This window comes from Budorcas taxicolor, chromosome 1, assembly GCF_023091745.1.
Source record: "Budorcas taxicolor isolate Tak-1 chromosome 1, Takin1.1, whole genome shotgun sequence".
Taxonomy (NCBI): domain Eukaryota; kingdom Metazoa; phylum Chordata; class Mammalia; order Artiodactyla; family Bovidae; genus Budorcas; species Budorcas taxicolor.
In genome coordinates, this window is record NC_068910.1 from 175241655 (window position 1) to 175263588 (window position 21934).

The window sequence follows — 21934 nt, forward strand, 5'->3', positions numbered from 1 at the left end:
CTGATAGTGTACTTCTGTAAGTCTCAGTGATTTCTACTTGGGTGGACCTGTTGGCCAGTAAATTAAATTAGAATTTTGTACATGCTCAGGTGTCCAAATAGAGATATAATGGACCTCCCCCCTTGACATACACCTTCAAACTGGAAGAAAGTTTTCTCCTTATAGGTACACACAGTATACTCAGGTTTTCTCTAGTGGTATATGTAGGTAGCCAATAGTGGCAGGGCTGGGTATACCTCAGCTGAGTGCCACAAGGCTAGGCCCCATTAATCCATGCAGAGAGGTTTCATGCATATAGTTTAATGCACATAGTGTGATTATGGAGTCGGGAAGTTCTTTAACATTTGCTTTTCTTTGGGTGTGTTACTTTACCCAGCATATGTTGAGTAGTGACAGCATTTTCACAAAGCCCATGATTACTTTCATGTTAAAAACACCAAGCATTATGCTGTAAAATCCCAGTGCTAATTAAACAGCAAACATTTGCCCTTCTGGGTGTTTTTACAGGTTTACTTAACAAAAGTGAGCATGTGTATATTTGTTCTTAAAGCTCAAATATTTAAACTTGCAGAAGCTGTGCTTACAAGCAGTCAAAAAGAATAAAGCAGGTTTTAGTAAAATGTAGAAAAAAATGAATACTTCATTGCAGGTACATTTTATTCAAAGCAAAGCTTCTGTAGTAGTGTAGTTCTCGCTTTCATAAATTAACCGAACTGTCTCTAGTTAAAGATGGGGGTCTTCATCCTCTTACCATCTCTCCGTGTAAATGAACATATTACTAGAATTCTAACAGACGCTTTGGAGAAACTGCTATACAGGGCCATTTTTGAGGCCAACGCTAAAAGGTAATGAAAGTAGATAGTTAATTTATGAAACAACGTGAATGTGAAAATAGAAAAAAAAATTCAGTAAAATTGTTTCATCTGATTTTCTCAAGCAAGACTTCTGAGTGAACATAGCCTCCTCTTTCTGATGCAATCCACGCTGAATCTGTGGATTTTGTAATATATTCGTCCAACCTTTTTTAAGTTACTAAGTGCCTGAAGGGAATATGTCTTTTCCCTGCCATATACTTTGCCTAACCATGAGGTGTACAGAGCAATGTAAGAATAGGTGACTCCAGTCCAAGGTAAGAAAATAGAATGGATTTTCCTGTTTGTGAGTTTTTAGGTATGTTCATAATTTCAGGTGCACAGTGGTAGCGACAGCAGACACCTCAGAATCCAGGGACACTAGAGGTTGAGCAGTGGGCTGCTAAGTGATTCAAAACACTGGCTAGTAACACCATCCTGTACCTGTATAGACCGCTGTTTTACCCATGCAGCTCCTTGGGGCCCATGCATTGCCTTAAGATCTATAGTCCTTTTTGCTGTAGGGCTTGTTGCGCAATATGTTATCAATCTCGTTTACCACGTGTGATGTCATCTTTGGGAGGACCTGAGAGCACAAGAAGAACAAAGGATGAAGTCAGTACTTGGTACTTGAATTTTGTACTAAATGTTAAGTGACGTCATCTAGATTTGGATAAGTTTACAAATCACCACTAAATGCTGCCTCCCCAGCAGACAGGAAGCTCTGTAAGGTCAGGGGCCTTGTCTGTCCACACTGCAGCTCTAGAGCCTGTATGGGTGCTTGGCCCTTAGTAGGTGCTCGTAATTGTTGGTTGTCATAGAAATACAGAATACCTAGAGCAGCTCTGTCCAATAGAAATAAAATGAGAGCCATATATGTCATTTTAGATTTTCTAGTAGTCACAGTAATAAAAGTGAGAAGAAGCAGGTGAAATTAATATATATTTTACTCCATTAGAGTTGAAATATCATTTGAACTTGTAGTCAGTATAGAATGTAATTCAGATGGTTTACATGTTTTAAGTCTTTCAGACCGAGAATACATTTTACACTTAATTCCATTTAGATTAGCTGCCTTACACACAGTAGCCACGTGTGGCTGGAGGCTACAGCAGTGGACAGCATGGGTCTAGAGACTGAGATTCTAGCTGGTGGGCAGAACCCTGGTGAAGGATAGCCGCAGGTTAACTGGCATCCTAGGTTGATGGAAGAGCATGAAGTGAGAAGTCTGTGAATGGGCTGATAAAAGTGGGGAGAGAGTATGGGAAGTGTGGAGATGATGGGAAGAGGGAAGTTGTAAAGAATGGAAGGCCCTGAATGCCATTTTTTGGAGTTGGAACTTTATGCTGTAGGTGGTGGGGAACCTCTCAGGACTTCTCAACTGTGAATGACCCCATCAGACACCTGGACGTATTCTGAAGGATGAGTTGGAAGGAGATGGAAAGGGGATACAGATGTTAGAAATACTCTAATCGTAGCCAGACACTAAGAGCCTTAACTAGACAGTAGTGTGTGCGTACTCAGTCACGTTCGACTCTGTGACCCCATGGACTGTAGCCTACCAGGCTCCTCTGCCCATGGGATTTCCCAGGTGAGAATACTCCAGTGGGTTGCCATTTCCTACTCAACGGGATTTTCCCGACCCAGAGATGGAACCACGTTGTCTTGTGTCTGCTGCACTGGCAGGCAGATTGTTTACCATGGCATCACCTGGGAAGACAGTGGTGGGGGAGGAGAAAAGGAGTGACTCGAGAGAGAGTTTGGAGGCTGGTGGTGATCTCAAGACTGGGTGACTAGGAAGATACTGGTGTAGCTAACTGTAGAGAGACCACAGGAGGAGAAGTTAGGAGCATAAGAAATTTGGGGCGGGGGGTGGATATACTGTGGTGAAGATGTCTGTAGGACCCCATGGAGAAGTGACTTGCAGGCAACCAGAAGTGCAGCTGTGGAGTTCAGTGGTAGTGAGAATTTGTGAGTTATTTGCACAGTCATGCTCACTGAAGCCCTGGGAAAGGATGAGCTCATCTAGGGCCGGCTAGTGTTTATTGCACGAAGTGGGCCAAGGGCATGCATTGCACCACAAGACGAGACAAAGGCAGACTTTCTTGCAAGAGTAGTCTGACCCTGTGTGGAGACCGTGGTGAAATACATTCACAGTGACCGACTGTGCGGTTTCAGCCTCACCCTCCGCTGCAGTCATGTTGGCCAGGGTGACCTTGTCTCCACTCAGTGCTCGCCTCAGGACCCTCAGGGCTTGGTTGGATGGCAGAGCTCTTTCCTCACTGCTCTGTAACATTTTCCTCTCTGAAGCTAAAGGAGAGTTTGGTTTCCCACCAGCTCTGGAGCCTCAGAGGATCTAAACTATTGTGCTGTTTAGAGTGAGACAACAGTGAAACTCAAATCTAGAAACTGGACTTGTCAGAAGTTTTGTGTCTAAAATATAGTGGGTTAGCCATGTGAGGAAAAGGATTCTTCATTTATTATACCAATAAGAGATCTAAACATCAGAAAAGTGAAATCATAAAGTACTTGAATAAAACATGAAATATATATATGTATACATAAGCACGTATGTGTGTATATATGTGTGTGTGTATATATCGATATACACACAAGACCTAAATATTCAAGAGAAGTCACACATTCAGCATTTTATGTGAAGTTGCCCCATTTTTTAATGTTGGCAACTATTTGAAAACATTTTCATCTACAGATCACACAAACATCCCACGAGCTAGCAGTTTTGCAGGCATAGTGTTATCGTGACTGCAGCAATTAGGTGAGGAAGGGTCTGGGTGGCACTGCAGGGCTGGCAGGTATTAGGGAAGTCCTCCCAGAACTGGGTCACTGTCGAGTTCGACCTGGGGGATGGAGCAGGATTTGGGAGTCTGGGATGGTGGATACCGCAGGTGGAGGACCACTGTTCTGGGGATTAGGACATCCTGGGGGAGGTAAGCGAAGGGGTGGGGGTGGGGGGAGATGATGGGAAGGCCCGACTGCTGAGAAGCCGGGACTTCTCTGAGTAGGTGGTGGGGAACCTCAGAGGGGCTTTAAGGCTGGAGGATGGGGACCTGTGCAGGAGGGCTGCCTGCAGCTGTGGCTTCTCTCCAGTCTGATCTGTTGAGGCCCTGATTGATAAATGCCCCTCCAGGTTATGCTCACCTTAGGCACATTCATTCCTTGGAGCAGCTGCCTTCCTTTGCCCATTACAAACTTCCTTCTTTATAGCCCCAGACACTCCACTCTTATTCAATCTCACCTACCACTGCTGGTAGCCCCCAGCCACCCAATCTACTCTCACTGTATGGAGGGGCCCAGTCACAGCTTGCCAAGGGCGGAATCTCTGGTGCTGGGCTCATGGGAGGTGGGGTAGGAAGGGAGAGGGGACAGTAAGCCCTCCAGGTAACAGCTCCCTGCTTGATAACACCCCCTTTCTCTTACCCTTAGAGCACGAAAGCCCCATCCTGCTAACAGCCAGAGTTAGGGAGGAAATGCTTTGGGAAGATTACGGACTCAGTTCTTCTCTGAAATATATCTTTGGCTATCTGAAGAACTCCCACAAGCCAGGAGTTACCGCTTTATTTTTCCGTAGGTACCATCTCAAGCAGTACTAGCCTCCCCTTGGAATGACAGTGATCACTCCATTAGCATGATAGGAATCCTCAACTCCTCCCTCTTCTTGCCAAGCCATCCGCAAGCCATGTCTCACCAAAACCTATGGAATCCTTGCTAGTCCAGCCACCATCACCTGTCACCTGGATAACCCATCCTTGACTTTCTTCATTTTGCATTTCACACAGCAGCCAAAGCAATCTTTAAAAATTCAAATAACAGTGTATCCCTTCTCTTGAAACCCTCCAAAGGATTTCCTATGAGTAGTACAAAACTCTGCCTGCTCTAGCGTTCTGTTTTGTGTGACCTGTTCCCTGCCTGTGGTCACCACCCTTTATGCTCACTGCACGTTGACCACATTAGCCTCAGGCTTGTGCTCCCTGGAGAAAAGCCAAGTGCCTTTCCATCCCAGGTTTCCCAGATGGCCTACTGGTAAAGAACCTGCCTGCCACTGCAGGAGATGCAGGCGACACGGGTTCAATCCCTGGTTCAGGAAGATCCCCTGGAGGAGGGCATGGCAACCCACTCCAGTATTCTTGCCTGGAGAATCCCATGGACAGGGGAGCCTGGTGGGCCACAGTCCAAGGCATCACAGAAACGACTGAGTGCGCGCGCACACACACACTCCACAGTCCAAGGCGTCACAGAAACGACTGAGCTCACGCACACGCACACACACACACACACACTCCCCATCTCAGGGCCTCTACACTGCTCTTCCTTATGTCTGCTTTTTGCAGGGCTTTTCACATGCTGTGTCCTCCGCTTCCAGGTTTCAGAATATACATATTCCAAAGGGGCCTTTGGCAAGGACATTATCTCAAGTGGGCTCACTTGTTTCCCAGTTGGTCTCTATTAAAACACCGTCTGTCTTTATTTATTTATCCCTTCTCACTTGAAATTATACGTCTATTATGTGCCTCTCCCACTGGAATGTCAGCTCCTTGCAGGTTGGGTGATACGTGGTCTGCTTTTCTGTGGTGTGCCCAGTGCCAGCTACAGAGCAAGCTTGCTTAATTCACTCTTTCTCAGGCAGCCCGTGAGCTCTTGAGGGCAGTGACCTGTGCTTAGAACGCTCTCTGCCTAACATGGTGCCAGACACAGAATAAGCACTCAATATGTTTTGTTGATCAGTTGCTGTGTCGTGTCTGACTCTGCAACCCCATGAACTGCAGCACGCCAGGCCTCCCTGTCCTTCACTGTCTCTCAGACTTTGCTCAATATATTATTAGTGGAATTGAAATCACTGTATTGCACTTCAGTTCCTTTGTGTATAGACTGTTCCTCTGTTTCCTCCCCCTCATTGTGTAGCCTTTATCTGTTCCCAAAGCATAAGTGAAAATAAGAGAAGGTGGGGGTGGCTTTCATAAGAGGAGCATTCCCCAGGCAGAGACGGGGAACCCCACAATCCAGGAAGGGTTGTGGGGCGGGGGGTTTCTCAGAACCAGAGAGGCACGGGTGTTTACCCAGCTGCACAGCCCGAAGAAAGGGGATGATGGGTAGGAGGTTTTCACCTTGATCTCCAGCATATTCAGGGCTGTTTTTTCAAAAGAGTTTTAAAACCTTTTAAGTTTAGTTTGTCCCCATCTCCATCTGCTTCCTTCTGAGAGACGAAACAGGGCTAAGGGCTGGTTTCGGGGAAAGATGGACAGATGAGAAGCTGTTAAGACAGTTCTGTTACCCAGTGAGCAGACTACCCTAGCTGTTAGGGCAGGTGACGGCTGTGGCAAGAGTTGTGGATGTGCTCGTTTCTGCGGCCCCTGGCTGGGCTGAGCATGAGGCAGGCTCAGGACTGAAATGTGGCCTTTAGGGATGGGATGGTCACCACAGCCACCAACCCCACCCCTCTCCAAGACTCCCAGAACATCACTCTCTTCCCTTCCTGCTGCCCTCACAGGCTTCCTGGGTACTTCAGGCACCATCCAGGCTTGGCACTCCCTGCAGGGGAGAAAGTGGGGGTGGATGCTCCTGAAACCACTATTAGGGAGAGGTGATCCTGGAATTCTGAACCTATTTGTCTTCAGTGTGGCAAACATTCATTGATTCAATAGGCATTTCTAGAGTTGATTAAGGGCCATGGAGTCCTAGGAACTGGAAAATCAATGGAGAAGCAAGAAAGACACAGGTCTCTGACCTCAGGGGAGACTAGCAATTATACTACCTAAGTGCTGTGATGGAGAGAGGACTATAGGGTACTAGGAGAGCAGAAAAGAGGGGCTTGGCATACTGCAGACTGACAATAAATATTTGTAGGGAAAAAAAGTGAATACGTGGCTGCTCCATTTCAAGCCAGTTATAGGGAAGGCTTTCATGCTTAGACCTGGGAGCCCAGTTGCCAAGTGTAACACTGCTTGGGTCTTAAAACACACTGTCCACAGACACAAACCGTCCCAAGAAATAAGCGTGGAGGAGACTGTTAATAAGAAGAGGACATTCCTGGATCCACGTACTGTGAAAGTTCTGTGGCTTCTTTTGCCTTTGTGCCCATTTCTCCTCTCCCCCCTTCCCTGTATCGGGGCTGTCATGCAACTCAGCCCTGAGGCGATGAAGGACAGAGGTGGGCGGGTGGCGTGTAGCCAGGACACTGCCGGGGACAGCCTCAAAGGCAGCAGGAGACTCCCTGGAGCTGGGTGGCAGGGGCTGCAGTACTTGCCTGAATGGCACCGAGGTTTTCAATGAGCTGCTCAGGAGTGGATGATCCCAGGAGAACGGAACTCACACCCTCGTTTCTCAGGCACCACGCTGGAAGAGAGAGCACCGGGTCAGCAAGGCAAAGCACTTCTGACTGTTGATGAGTTTGCAAACACCATCTGCAGCTTCCTCTGTCTCAACCAAAACGTGTTAACTATGTGGGAGGATGGAGGTGCACTCCGGGATTAAGAGCTTCAGCAGCGCCCCCTGTCGTGTGGAGGACTTGGTAGAATCCGTGCATGTGAACTGTGGCCTTAGGCCTCCTCTGCCCCACTGGGCATAGAGTCCAGGAACACAGCCCTGTTCCTGAAGACACCTGACACAGCTCATGGCTGAACGTCCGGATTCCTGTTCCCACTGTCTTTCCATCTCATTCATGCTGCCACTTTCCCCTCATCTGTTATGTGGAGTCCTTGTAGACTTTGGGTATCTGATCTGGATCCTTCGTTTCCACTGACCTGTCAGCCCTGTCTGGACTCCCTCTCTTCCCGACATGAGATTCGTGGAGATCATCTCTCTTGCTAACCCTCTAACCCCTCACTCCACCTTTACCTGTAGCAGCCTCTACCCTTAAACCCCTATTCAATCTTGGCCCTGTCGCCTTCAGCAGATGACCCAGCCTCCTACTTAGTGCAGAAACTTGAATCCCTCAGGTAGGATATCCCTTAATTCCCCATTAGCCTACGGACCCAAGTACACACACACACAGACACACACGCAGACACAGACAGACAGACAGACAGACACACACACACACCCCTCCAGTTTCAGAGGCTATGGGGTCATGTCTGTTCAAAGCCACACTGTGCTGATCCCACTCCTTTTTCCTTTTCTTGGACTTGATTAGATTCACTATTCTCTTCCTGTTTTGTTCTCATGGATTTTTGATTTCTTACTGTTCTCCTCTTTATCAAGAAAACATAATCAAATTTCTCTCATTCTAAAATAAGCCTCTGGACTTGCCTGGTGGTCCAGTGGTTAAGAATCCGCCTGCCAACACACGGGATGTGGGTTCAATCCCTGGTCTAAGCTTCCTGTCTCCTCACTCCCTGCCTTGACATTTGTGTGTCAGCAGCACTATCTGTGAATCCTCTCCATCCCCAAATATCATGCTCTGTTTCTCCTCCTCCAGCCCTTGGCTTAAGCGGTCCCCTTGGTCTGGAATGTGCCTTTGCCTCATTAATATCTACTTAATCATTTGGATTTCCTCATAGGCACAGCCTTCTCCCAAAGTCCTTCCCTGAGTCCCAGGCTGGGTTTGGCACCCCTACATGTTACCTCCCTCCTCCCACCGCTACAATGCCCTTCTCAGTTGGGCTTCCCAGGTAGCTCAAATGGTAAAGAATACGCCTGCAATGCAGGAGACACGGGTTTGATCCCTGGGTTGGGAAGATCCCCTGGAGAAGGGAATGGCAACCCACTCCAGTATTCTTGCCTGGAGAATTCCATGGACAGAAGAGACTGGCGGGCTACACAGTCCATGGGGACACAGAGTCAGACATAACTGAGTGACTAACACATTTTATCATCACACTGTGTTAAAATTATCCATTACTTTCTTGACTTGTCCACCAGAGTGTGAGATGTGTGTTATTTGCAGCACCCAGCCCAGCACCTGCACAGAGTAGGTGCTTATTAGATGTTGGTTGAGTAAATGGGGGCGTGAATAATTGATGGGCATCCCTTGAGAGCTCTCCTCCCTCTGTTTGCTCAGGCTGTGCTACCAACTGATGCTGTTAAGCTGTTACCATGCTCAGACCTTTTAAGGCAATCACTAAATCCTTCCACATGGGCAAAATAATGCCTGATGAAGGCAACAAGCCAAGTGATCCCAGGCTTTTTTTTTTAAATTATTTTTTGGCTGCTTTATTTCCTGCTTTGCACTTAGAACTCTTTTTTGGCACTTGTGGAAGTTCTGAGCAGGGCACTGGGAAAATTATTGCCCGTAAACTACTTGATGTCAGCAACAGCTGATTCCCCTGTGGGCAGCCAGGCGTAGGAGAAATCACTGGGCAGGGCTGCCCAACACCAGGGGTAACAGATGATTCTGGATAACCAGCATCTAATCAGGGGTCACCTACAGGCGCATCCAGAGTGCCTCTTTATGAACAAAGTGTGCATGCTGGCTCCTATGCAGATGTGAGACGTGGGAACCAGCCCACAGTTGGGCTCAAGTAGCTTGTTTTCTGCCAGAGGATCTCCCCTTCCCCCACACTTCTACTAGATCAAATGTAATATGCCTGGAAATAATTTCCCTCTCGGTTTGAGAGTTCTGTGGTTAAAAACAAAACTACTTGTTTACAAAGAAAAGAAAAAAAATGACAGGCAAGAAAGACACCTGGGGGCACAGACAGAGGAAAAGGAAAAAAAGTATGTTTTAACTTAGACTCTGTAAAGAGTCATGTACATCTGACATTTAGTGAAAGTCTAAATGTTGTAAAGATTTTCTCTTTAGAAAGACAGTATTCTTCTGTCTCTTTCAGAGCTATATTCAATACTCACTTCCATGTTACCACCTAACAACCATATTTATGGCTATGGTTTAAGAACAGGTGTTTTTCTTTGTGCCTATACCTCTGACCATATATGATGGCTAAGAGTGGACACAGTTTTAGCACAGGGTGTCTGATTCTTTGCAAAACCATCATCATCTTCATTCTCATCTTCACTAGTTACTTACTGAGCCTACTCTGCTTTACATAGATAATTTCCTTTTACTCAACACATTTGCAAGATATATACTATTATACCCATTTTACAGATGATAAAACTGATAGCAAGTTAAATAACTTGCTTATGGTCAATAGCTAATACCTGTTACTGCATTCATTAAAGCTCTAGGGATGCTAACTAATCACATTAAACATAATCTGTTTTTTAGAAGAGAGGGTTAAAGCAATAGTCATACATATACTTAGGTAAATGGTCTTCCCCCCTAAAGCCTCCTTCCATTTCCATCTTTCTGTGACTACTGCCAACTATGATCCTCCTACCTTCTAATATCAGAAGGGTCAAGCATTTAACAAATATTCTGTTATTTTATTTGCACAAAACTTATCTTGAGCTTTTTATCTCATTGGTTCACTGTATCTGATTTATCCCAATTCCTGCTAGTACTCCTTGTGAATTTTTTCTAGAATCTACACCCATTTTATTCTCTTCTCACAGCTACCACATGAATTTTTTTCAGCCTCTTCTCCATTTGTAAAGGGGTGATGCTGCTGCTAAGTCACTCCAGTCATGTCCGACTCTGTGCGACCCCTTAGACAGCAGCCCACCAGGCTCCCGCATCCCTGGGATTCTCCAGGCAAGAACACTGGAGTGGGTTGCCATTTCCTTCTTCAAAGCATGAAAGTGAAAAGTGAAAGTGAAGTCGCTCAGTCGTATCCGACTCTTAGCGACCCCATGGACTGCAGCCCACCAGGCTCCTCCGTCCATAGGATTTTCCAGGCAAGAGTACTGGAGCGGGGTGCCGTTGCCTTCTCTGGTAAACGGGTGATAACAGTAGGTAGACGCCATTAAGGTCTGTGATGGAGGACTAGGTCTAGGACCCGTATATACTTTGTGGGATTGTTCTGACAACTACGGAGACAAGATGATGAGCATAAAGAGCTTATCACAGAGCCTTGCAGATACTCCTCAGCAAGGGAACTGAAAATCTAGCTTTTCTGTTTAATCCACAGTCTCTCACCACTTGCGGCTATTGAACATCAGAAATGTGTTTAGCCTGAATTGACATGTTCTATAGGTACAAAATGCACTCTGGATTTTGCAGGAAAGTGTGTGAAATATTATTATAAAAAATATAATAAGCTTTTTATATTTATTACATGTTAAAATGACAATATTTTGGCCATATCGTATTAAATGTGGTCCATCTAAAAATTAATTTCATCTATTTCTCTTTTACTTTTTTAACATGGCTCCTGGAAATTTAAAAGTTAAACAAATGATGCACATTGTATTTCTCTGGGACTGTTCTGATGCAATGTGGTTTTCAGTTGTCACCAGTGACCGTGACCTTTCATTGACTCCAGTGTCAGAAGAATCATCTTCATGGCCCTCAGAAGTTTTGAGATGCTGCTCCCCTAAGATAGGCTTTCCATGTGGCAGTGGCTTGGCCTCAGTCACAGCTCTGCTCCTCAGCCTCTCACCAACCCTGCCTTAGCTTCAACAGGGAAGGAAAATTGAGCCACAAGCAGTGGATGTCACCACATAGTTCAGGGATGCTCACCCTTGACACTGTGAGGATGTGTGCGTTTTCACTGACGCTCATGTTCTTGTTTAAACTGTCTTATAAGGGAAAGGAGAGGAAGTGAGAAAAGTGTTTCAGCATGTGGAACACTCTGAGGAACTCTACAAAACCTCATTTTCAATAGAATTAACCAGGAGTTGTTTGCTTCAGAGATTGTCTGCCCCTACACTAGGTATTTTACCGTGTGAGAGATGTGAATCAATAATAGAGAATGCTTTCACTCTTTGTGACCCAGCAGGGCCTCCCTCCCCAGTGACTCTCTCACCCACGGCGAGCTGAGGTAGCGTGCATCCCAGACGCTCTGCGATCGGGGAAAGATCTTTCAGCTTGTTTTGCTGTTTTCTCCCTTCTTCACTCACAATTCTTTCCTTCAACCACTGGTAGCACTAGAGATAAGAAGAACATTTCAGTGTTAATGTCTGGTAACGGTTTGATGCAAAGACTGTCAACTCTGTTAAATATAAGAGTCTTGTGGTGAATTCCGGAGTCTTCTTGGCCCTGACCTTTCTGTTTGATACAAACAAGGACGCCTATGTCTTCATGCAAAGAAATGTTCCCCGTGGTCTCGCACCTTATTTATTGATTCAAGACAGATTGATTTTGTCTAAAGCTCACCATTCAAATTCCTCGACATGTACAAAAGTTGTTAAAATCCTGACATATAATCAATTATATCCCGTCTGGAAAAGATGGTTCTTATTGTGATAGCCCTTAGAATGTAGGTGGGTAGTTGGGGGGGAAGGTATTTGCATTTCACCAAGGTCTATTATGTTTCTTTTTTTGTGCAGAAAATTGGATGCCAAGCTTTCTGCTCAAAGGAAGTCATTATGTTACATTCTTGCTGTAGCTGTCTTTCTCCCTCTTGCCTTCAATTTACTCCTAGTCTCTCCTGTATTCTTTTAATGCAGTTTTATCGTTAGTTTTCTCCACTCCTTTCTAGAAGCACATGTGAATAGTATAACTGATAGGTACCAGTACATTTTTAAAGTGGATAAAGTGGATAAAAACTTTCCCAAATGTGTATTACATTTTTGTATAATGTTTGAAACTTAAAAAGGCAAGGATGCTTATAAAGGTAAATGGGAAACTAATCTTTAAAAGCTATAAGACGAGGCTGACTCTGATGTAGCCTATAAAGTGTGCCTAATTTCCTAAATGTAAGGAAAGAAATCTTTTAGAACTTCTCAATGCCCTATTTTCCAGAAGGTTCTGCTCTTACTATGAAACAAGGAGCAACAGACTCTTATGTACAAAACTAGCACTGTACAGCAACACCCAAAGAAAAAGAATATTTGTAAGAATGTTAGTCTGTTTTAGTGACAATAATAAGAACGGTCCCCTGTGTGGCAAAGTGGACTTCCTCCTTTGTGTGTGTTGTGACATAGTTGCCACCACAGACCTTTTCCGTCTCAAAGGCAGCAGAAAGCTGGGCAGTCATCACCAAATCTCCACCCACATGATTTCAGTAGGCTGCTGGCTTTCAAGTATTGTTTTCATCATTACAAGACAGTATTTCCAAAGAAAAAGGCAACCGCATTGTTTTGTTGTGATTTCTGGAATGATTTTGCAGATATGAAATGAAGAAAGAACAAGCACACCCAGTTTTGTTCTCCTAGATCTCAGAGGCTTATGGTCTGGCTCCTTACGTGAAGTTTACTTAGCAAAATGGCCAAGAGTTTTCCCAGTCTCAGCTCCGAAGACCTCAGCTTCTTCCAAGAGCAAGCACAGCCTGGGGGCATCTTCTGGAGATGATGGCTGGTGCCAGCACTGATGAGGTGGACAGTTAGAGCAATCAACACTTCCCCGGCAGCATGCTGGGTACATCAGAAAGTCCCTGAAATTACTTTCTACTGTCCTCAAAGGGAAAAATATCACCCATCCTCATTTCAATCTCATAACATCTTTCAAGGGACCAGTATGTCTGTTATTCGAATGAAAAGAAAAGAAAAAAAAAAAAAAGCTTGAAAACCAATAGCCAAAAGCCTCTTGAGTTATTGCTTTTTACTACTAGGACAGTTCCTCAGGTTTCAGTATATACCACACACATAAAGAATAACTGACTGATTTATCAATCTTATGAAATTCCAGTTTTTTAAATCTTATTATCAGCAACACATTTTTATTCTTAGGACTGAGTTACAAGTTGGATATGTGTTTGAGTGTGTGTGCATGTGTGAATGTAATGTTTGCATTACATACACACTCCATAATGAGAGGAAGATTTCTTTTTTAAATTTAATTTCTTTTTTTTATTTTTGGCTGTGCTGGGTCTTCATTGCTGTCTGCAGGCTTCTCATTGTGGTGGCTTCTCTTATCGTGGATCACGGGCTCTAGAATGTGGAACTTCAGTAGCTGTGGCATGTGGACTCAGTAATTTCAGCTCCTGGGCTCTGGAGCACAGGTTCAGTAGTTACAGCCCATGGGCTTAGTTGCCATGTGGCATGTGTGATCTTCCTGGACCAGAGATCGAACCTGTGTCTCCTGCAATGGCGGGCAGATTCTTTACCACTGAGCCACCATGGAAGCTCTGAGAGGAAGATTTCTAAAACTAACAAATACCAAACCTTCATTTATTGAGTACTTTTCTCTCTACCCTCAACATAAATCTTGCTCTAATCACTGGGAAACAGAAGCAGGTTAGGGTTTTGTAAAAGTAGACGCATAGTATTTACACTGCTTCCCTCATACCAAAGGAAACAAATGTGTTTTGGAAATAAATAGTTTTAACGGTTTTACAAATGGGAAAATGTTTGCATACGGAGGAGATGAAGCTTAACTAAAATTTCAATTACATATGGAAGTGAACCAGTGTTTTTGGTAAGAAGATTGACCAGAGGTGTGGTTGTGTGCAATAAAAGCCCAGTTTGTGGACAGCAGGCAATAGTCCATGAATCAAAAGATGAACTTCCGTCTCCCACTCCTATTATATTGCTTAGTCCTGTTCGTCCAGTGATTTGATTACATGCTGATTGTTCTTTCTAACTAAGTGGGAGGCAGGGATGGCTTCTTGTTCGTGTCAGCATCTCCAGTCTTGACACAGTGGTTGACACAGAGGAGGGGCTCAGCCAATATGGTGATGAGGAAAGGATCTGAGAAACCAGGATTCCACACAGTAAAAATAGTTGTCTTCAATTTTTCAGATTGAACGCAGACACTTCCTCCTTAATGCAGTATGACTCGACTGGCAGCCCTATGTGTATCCACGGTGCTTGTGGATTCCACATAGTTCCATAATTCACCCCTTCTCATGTCTGTCTCCAACAAGTCCCTGAGTTACTCCTTAGGGTTGAGACTGTCTCATTCATCTGTCTCCTCAGCACAGGGCTCAGCACTGACTAGACACTCAGTAAATATTTGGCAAAGGAACAACTGAATGAGCTTTCTTCTCAATAGATTACTGAGCTATTACTTTTATACATAAGTCACAAAATTCTTTAAAATATCCTAAAGCCTGTTTCTTTGCCGTCTTGTAATGCTGTGGCCATTATCTCTGTGACTGACATTTTACAGGTAACCATAACAGGATGGGAACAGCCTGTGAGATACACCCCAAACACCCTGGTTGGCTGTCAGTTAATCCCAGCCTGGAACTTGGGCAGCAACTGTAAAGTCATGGACAGAATCAGTCACATTTCATTACTGGGCCTAATTTAGCATTCAAGATCATTGACTATTTCTAGGTAAACAATTGAAGTCTTTGGCTCAAAAGAGCAGCAAAGTCTTCATTATTGAGGTAAAAATGTCTAGGTAAAATGCTGGTGGCTAAAATTTTTCCTTCTGAAATTGCACCATAATGTGAAAATATCCTTAGTTTCTTAATGTGAACACCTGGAGTTCTTGGACTGTCCCTCTCCCCATTCCTTTGCTCCACCTATGTTTGCATGTTCCTCTTTCCCTTTGACAAAAAGGTATATATTTTTCTGTTTTTTTTCTATAATGTATTTTCCTAATAATAGGGAAGAACTGTTCATAAATTTATTGCACTTTTCATTTGTATTTAAACTTTTTCTTTAAAAGCTGCTCACTTGGTCTCTGATAGTTCAGTTGGTAAAGAATCCGCCTGCAATGCAGGAGACTCCGGTTCCATTCCTGGGTTGGGCAGATCCACTGGAGACGGGATAGGCTACCCACTCCAGTATTCTTGGGCTTCCCTTGTGGCTCAGCTGGTAAAGAATCCGCCTGCAATGTGGAAGACCTGGGTTCGATCCCTGAGTTGGGAAGATCCCCTGGAGAAGGGAAAGGCTACCCACTCCAGTATTCTGGCCTGGAGAATCCCATATAGTCCATGGGGTTGCAAAGAGTCGGACACGACTGAGCAACTTTCCCTTCACTTCACTTCACTTCACCTGGTCTCCTGATCAGACATTGCTGATCCTTGGTTATGGCTTATTGTATTCATTCAAGAAACAATTGTTGAGTACCTATCATGTGCCAGGCTCTGTGGTGAGTTATGTGAGTAAGTTTCAGTTTCTATCCTAAAGGTATTCATGAATCATTGTCTGATAACTTGAGAAGTGTTTTGTAGTTGGGGTAACCCCTCAGTGATTTCCTCAGAAGCTGTGTTTGTACTGCTTCTTTATGGGAAATACCCCAGCATCAGTGCAAGCCATGAACTAGGCACAGCACCTTGTCCTTTGGGCCCCTGTCACTGGTCTACTAGGTTGCCATATGGCCCAAGCTTGGCCAGTCTTCTCTGTACGAAGCTGTTAAAGAAAATTCTCTTTTCTCTCAGGGTATATGCCTTTAAGGATGTAAGCCTGGCAGTCGCTAGCTTTCTTGTTCCTGGGCTCATGAAGAAGACCCATTTGTAGTACCAGAAAATGACATGTGTGGAGAGAAACAGAGGAGTTGGAGAATCCTGACAATGGGCAAATCTATGGATAGAGTCACCCCTGAGGCCATCCCATTCCATCTTTCCCAGGGAGTGTCTGTCTATGTGTTCCCTTCTTTGATTAAATAAAGTTGAACTGCATTTTGTTGCTTGTAGTCAGAGGATTCCAAGACTCTGTAAGAAGTATTTGTGGAATGTTAGAGGAAGGTACCAATAACTGAAGTTTTGCAAAGTAAGGACAGGCTTCACAGAGTGAAGACAACCAAGCTTTGTCTTTAGAGATGGCTTTCCACAGCCAGATAAAAAGAAGGGCATTTTTGGGAGGCAAAAATAAGTATAGCGCATTTGGGTGAAAAAATGAACTAATATGATTTGGGGAGAGACAAGAATGGAAAAATGGGCTCAATTAAGACTCCAAGAGTATTTCCTTGAACACTTGTCTGTGGGTTTTTAGGTTTTGTCATGTATTCAATATTGGGAAGTCGTTAAGGATTTAGGGCAGGGTTATGATATAGTCAGATTAATCTTTTAGAAAGATATTTGGTCACATAATTAATATGGATAGTAGATAATTGGTGGGTAGTTGAAAAAGAGGGGTGAATCAGAGAGTCTAGATGGGAGGTTATTGTGGCAAACCAGGAAAGAAATGATGATGATCTAAACAAGGGTGGTGCAAGGGAAGGACCACTGAGGTCAGGATGTGGACTGGAGGAGTTGGTGTCCTGCTGGATAAGACTTAGGGAGGAGAGGCAGACTGAGATAATGCCTTGGCTTCAGACTGGGATGACCAAGGGACGGGTGGAGGCACTGTTCACTGAGGATTCTCAGCAGGTTTTGGGGAGTGTGGAAAGCCATGTGGCAGTGTCTAATAGACACGAAGAAGTAGTGGTGTTCAGCTCAGCAGTGAAGTCAGTGCCAATGACACTGATTTAGAAGTCTTTGAACAGTGGTGGGCCACATGCAGCCTCCAAGAAAGCCACATGGGTAGTATTATTTCTAAAAGATAGGTATTTTTTTTAATACTCAGTTTATTTATCCTAACAGTTCAATGTTTACAACTGGAATAAAATATTAGCATCTTTATTTTATTGGTGTAACTTAAAATAGCCAGTGTGAAATACCAACCATTCTATTTTGGGGGAAGGTGAAAGTTGCCATCTTATTTATCTATTTGCCTAGCTCTTCTTTTTTTTTTTTTTTAAGAGAATCATATTATATTTGTGAACTGCGAATAACAAAACAAAACAGAGGTCCAAGGAGGCTAAAGTCCCAGCTGTAATTTACACACAAAGTGTATGGTGAAAGCAGTCACAATATACAAAAATGTGACAGGTTATCCAGATGTTTTAAAAAAACAGAGCCTGTCATAAGAATGTCCAATCTTTTCCTGTAGGTTTCTGAGGAGACTGTTGCTGCTGCTGCTGCTGCTGCTAAGTCACTTCAGTCGTGTCCAACTCTGTGCGACCCCATAGACGGCAGCCCACCAGGCTCTGCTGCCCCTGGGATTCTCCAGGCAAGAACACTGGTGTGGGTTGCCATTTCCTTCTCCAATGCATAAAAGTGAAACGTGAAAGTGAAGTCAGTCATGTCCGACTATTAGTGACCCCATGGTCTGCAGCCTACCAGGCTCCTCCATCCATGGAATTTGCCAGGCAAGAGTACTGGAGTGGGGTGCAATTTCCAATTGCCCTCCTGCTGATAAGAAGCAGCTTGCCAACAACACCCATATATTTCTTACCAAGCGAGTCTACTTGGGATTACGGATAACCCGAGAGCTCCCTATTACATTCACTGGTCTGAAAATAACTCATAACCCAACTGTTCTTCCAAGTCCTTTACCAGTTTTTCAAGCTTTCTATCAAAGGAAAGTTGGAATGTATTGCTTCTTGTTGTCAACAGGCATTTCAAAAAGAGGGTAATTAACCAAAATCAAGAGTTCTTTGGTCGAGTTAGTAACAGGCTTCTCCTTTGTTCTAAATCCCTTCATAATCCCTTTTTCCCCAATTTTTCCAGTATGGCCTAGATTTTACAAACCGCCTCTTTCCCGGCCTGCCAGGCGGAGTCCTGGCCCCCAGTTTCAATTGAATCCAGTTCCAGAAGTTCCTTGATTAGCATTTCTTCCAGAAGCCAGTAGGCTTTGTCTGTCTTTTTCCCTATGAACTCTTCTACTTCTTGCTCAAGATACTAGACCTTCTCCAGCACATATGTGATTTTTTTAATGCTTGGGGGAGTCCCTTCATCTGAAGATAAACACTCTTCAGCAAGATGATTACCCTGGTCTTGAGTGCTGGGATGTTCGTGGGTGGCATTACCGTAGAGATGAGGCTCGGCAGTATACTGGACCTGGGAATCCAAAAGCGCCGACCTGTCATCGTTCACTGATGAGGACTCCTGTACTGATGGACACTGCAAGGAAAGCTGTGCTGGCTCATGCCTTGATCTGGTTGGCCGTAGGTGTAGCAGCAGTCCTTAGGCTGTGGGAGTGGCGGTGAAGGAGGTGGCTGAGGAGTCCCCTGCTGGGCCACGATGAAGTGCTTTCGTTCGTGTAGAGACTCCCCGGTGATCCTGAGGGCACAGCTGAAGGCCAGAGGTATTGGGTTCCCATTCCATAAGCCCCTGGAGGCGCCCATGAGTCCTCCTGGGGTCGTATGGGTGGTCCTGGTTTTGGAACACTACGATTACCATCCCCATAAGGGTAATGGGGTACGTTCATTCCAGGGTTCTGTGGAGCAGGATATCCTGGAACCTGGCCCCCTAACAGGGGGTGCTTCAGTCTGGCAGTCCTGCTGGGGTGCATCCAACGGGAGACTGGGGTTGGGCTGTTGCCAGCTGAACGGTAAGTGCTTGGAATCTCTGTGGAGTAATTGGTCTGAGCATACCCAGCTGTGAAATAGGCCCCAGGGTATGAGGCAGTATTTGTCCCCGGGCCAGTGGGGTATGGTGGGCCATATACCGCATTTGTATCGGAATTCACACTCTGGCTTTGCATTTCTGGTCTTACAGGCTGTGTACTTGGGTAAGGAGCCCCATGTCGGGCAGCAGAATTCCAATAGTTAGAACTGTAACTAGGACATGGTGGCTGCTCCCGGTGGCCTCCGCCAGCACAACCCGGCTCTGACCAGGCGCCTCCAGACTCGTCGTAACCATCGCCTCCTCCGCCTTCCCCCGGCCAGGTGGTCTCCGCTGGGCCGCCCCCGCGCCCCCGCCTGGAAACGGGAGGCTGGGGAGGCTCGGGGCGCGGCGGGTAGATGGGCGGAGGCAGGGCCACCAGCACATCTCCACCCCCAGGCCCGTAGTAGCGGCCATAAGACGGGCCGTCCTTGGGGCTGTAGCCCGAGCGCCTCAAGGCCTACATGCTTCACTTTTTTAAAAATTGTTTTTACTATTAGAATTCTCGCTCACTCTTAAGGTTGAGATATATATATACACACACACACACACATATAACATTAGTGACATTAATTTTGCTTTAGTTACTCAAGTGGCTTTTCTAAGTGTACATATATTAGTCAAGAAAGCACTTAGGCTGATGAATTAAGAAGTGTGCCTTGTGACTGGCTTCCTTTTACCTTTGGAGACGCTTTAATGCTTATTGTTAAGGATGCTTCAATAAATGCTAAAAAGTCAACAAGAAATATTTTTTGAGTTGGTTTTGGGCTTAGCTACCTTCAAATATTCTGCAACTCCTTCCCCCCTCCCCCCTTTAGTTAGTGCATTTTAAGCAGGTTTTCAGCTATTTGTAAGCTTTTCTCCAACAGTGATGGAGATCAGTCAATCATATACTCCAAATACAGTGCTGCTACTTCTTCCTCATTTGAAAACATTAATTTGAAGGGAAACAAAAATGCTTTTAGGGAGAGGAACTGAGAGCCGGGGGACCTGGGTTCTACTGCTAACTTTATTATGAGTTTATGCCCTTGGATTGTTATCTAATATCTTTGTTCTCAGTTTCTGCATCTGGAAAAGGTTTACCCTCTTATAAAGATAGTCTGAGAACAAACACTCCATGTATATGGAAGCACTTTGAGTTTTTCAGAAAGTCTGAAAGAATGTAAGAAAACTTACATCCTTAGCTACAACTGACTAAAAGCCATCTGTATCCATTTATCTTTGTGAGGATAAAAGGAGGTAAAAAACACACACTTATCCCAGTGCTTGGCAAGCAGTAGGTGCTCAGCTAAAATCACAATTTTCAATGCTTTTCTTGCCATCCTCCTTTTATCCTTTCTTTCCTAAAATGCTTTTAGTTTTTCTTTGCTAACTTACTCGAAACTTGGTTTTTTCAGACAGAAGACCATATTTAATATTCTAGGATAATCAGTGTAATAATGCAAACTAGAAGCAGGACCATGTCACCATGTTTTAAGAAATATATATATTATCTTAGAGGACAAACACACTAATAGGTCACCTGTTAGAGCAGAAAGAAAAGTGATAGACCTAGAGCCTGGAGAAGGTCCTGACTGGGGAAGCACACAGTGGTTCCAGCCACACTGATTAAAGGGTTGGTGGTTCAGGCTTAACTTGAGTTGTCCTTGTGCTAACTTTGTGCTGATGGAAGCAAGAGGCGGTGTCAGACTTCTGCTTCCTTTTGGGGGCATTTGGCAAGTGTGAATTTTAAAAATGCCAATATTCTCTCTCCCTTGACATTACAGAGTAATTTGTGATTCTAATGTTATTACACATTCTCTCAAGTTTTTAAAAACAGACATGTTGTTATTAACAAGGAGAGATGTTTGGAGTACTCTCCAATAAATTAATCATCAAGATGTTCTGAATGAAGGTTACTTTTATGTCAGTGATCTTGAATATCTTTACTCTTCAGAGAAGAATTTAAGCGGCCAAACTCAGCAGCCAGAGTTGATTTATGCAAACGCCAGCCCTAAGCCTCAGTGATGGATGCTTGGCTCTGTATCTGCCCCAAACCTTCCCTCCTTAACCCCCACCTTCACATATTAAGAAGTGTCAACCAACCTCAAACCTCCTCAAGTACAACCAATTTGCCCTATATGGATTAAACCTCTATGGCTTAAATTTTGTTAAGAAAAGTAAAATGAGATCCTCTTATATAGAAGATGGATTTTACATTTCTGTCGATGTCAAAGGAGGAATGAAATGCCTTCTTTAATATAAGAATAAATAAGTGTAGGAAATTGAGTCCTACAAATCCAACCTGGTCACTGGGCATCTCTCCCGGTCCGCAGAGGAGGGGAGCTTTCTGCACTGATGCCTGACCAGAAGCAGGGCCCCCCAGAGGGCTGGGGGACTGCCAGGGGATGCCTGCCAGGCTGAGGCCACACTCGGCCTGAGCCAGGAAGCCCCAGGCTGCTGCTGTGCTCTTCTGTGCAGTTTCCTTTTCTCCCTCGTTCCCATGCCCAGACTCTTGCCTAGAGGTGGAGGAAAATACCTTCAGCGAAGCCCTAGAACTTTCAGGTACCCCGTTTCCATATTTTCCTGAGATGATGCCACAAGCCAGTGGAGACCATGTCATTGCTCCAACTCCTATAGAAGGAAAAAAAAACCTTAACAAGTTGCTTCTGCAAACTTGAGATCAAAAGTGAGTGAGTGGGTATTCAGAAAGGACCTGGTTAGTTATGGGGAAAACTGGCTAGATATCTGAGTTAATATCAGCATAAATCATTCCATTAAAGTTTAGGCATTTACAAACTGTGTGCTTCATTTTTATTAACATAA

At 44.6% G+C, this 21934-nt stretch overlaps 1 protein-coding gene and 1 pseudogene across 1 annotated transcript in view; both read right to left on the reverse strand.

Moving 5' to 3' along the window:
• Positions 1-1347: 1347 nt before the first annotated feature.
• The window catches only part of KCNAB1 (potassium voltage-gated channel subfamily A regulatory beta subunit 1), a 469491-nt gene continuing 448904 nt past the window's right edge, over positions 1348-21934 (reverse strand). Inside the window, exons 11-14 of the mRNA XM_052636474.1 lie at positions 21648-21742; positions 11675-11795; positions 7117-7205; positions 1348-1437 (exon numbers count right to left, since the gene is read on the reverse strand). Coding sequence (XP_052492434.1) covers positions 1348-1437; positions 7117-7205; positions 11675-11795; positions 21648-21742 — 395 coding nt within the window. The remainder of the gene's footprint in view (positions 1438-7116; positions 7206-11674; positions 11796-21647; positions 21743-21934) is intronic.
• On the reverse strand, positions 18224-19595 carry LOC128044314 (BAG family molecular chaperone regulator 4-like; annotated as a pseudogene).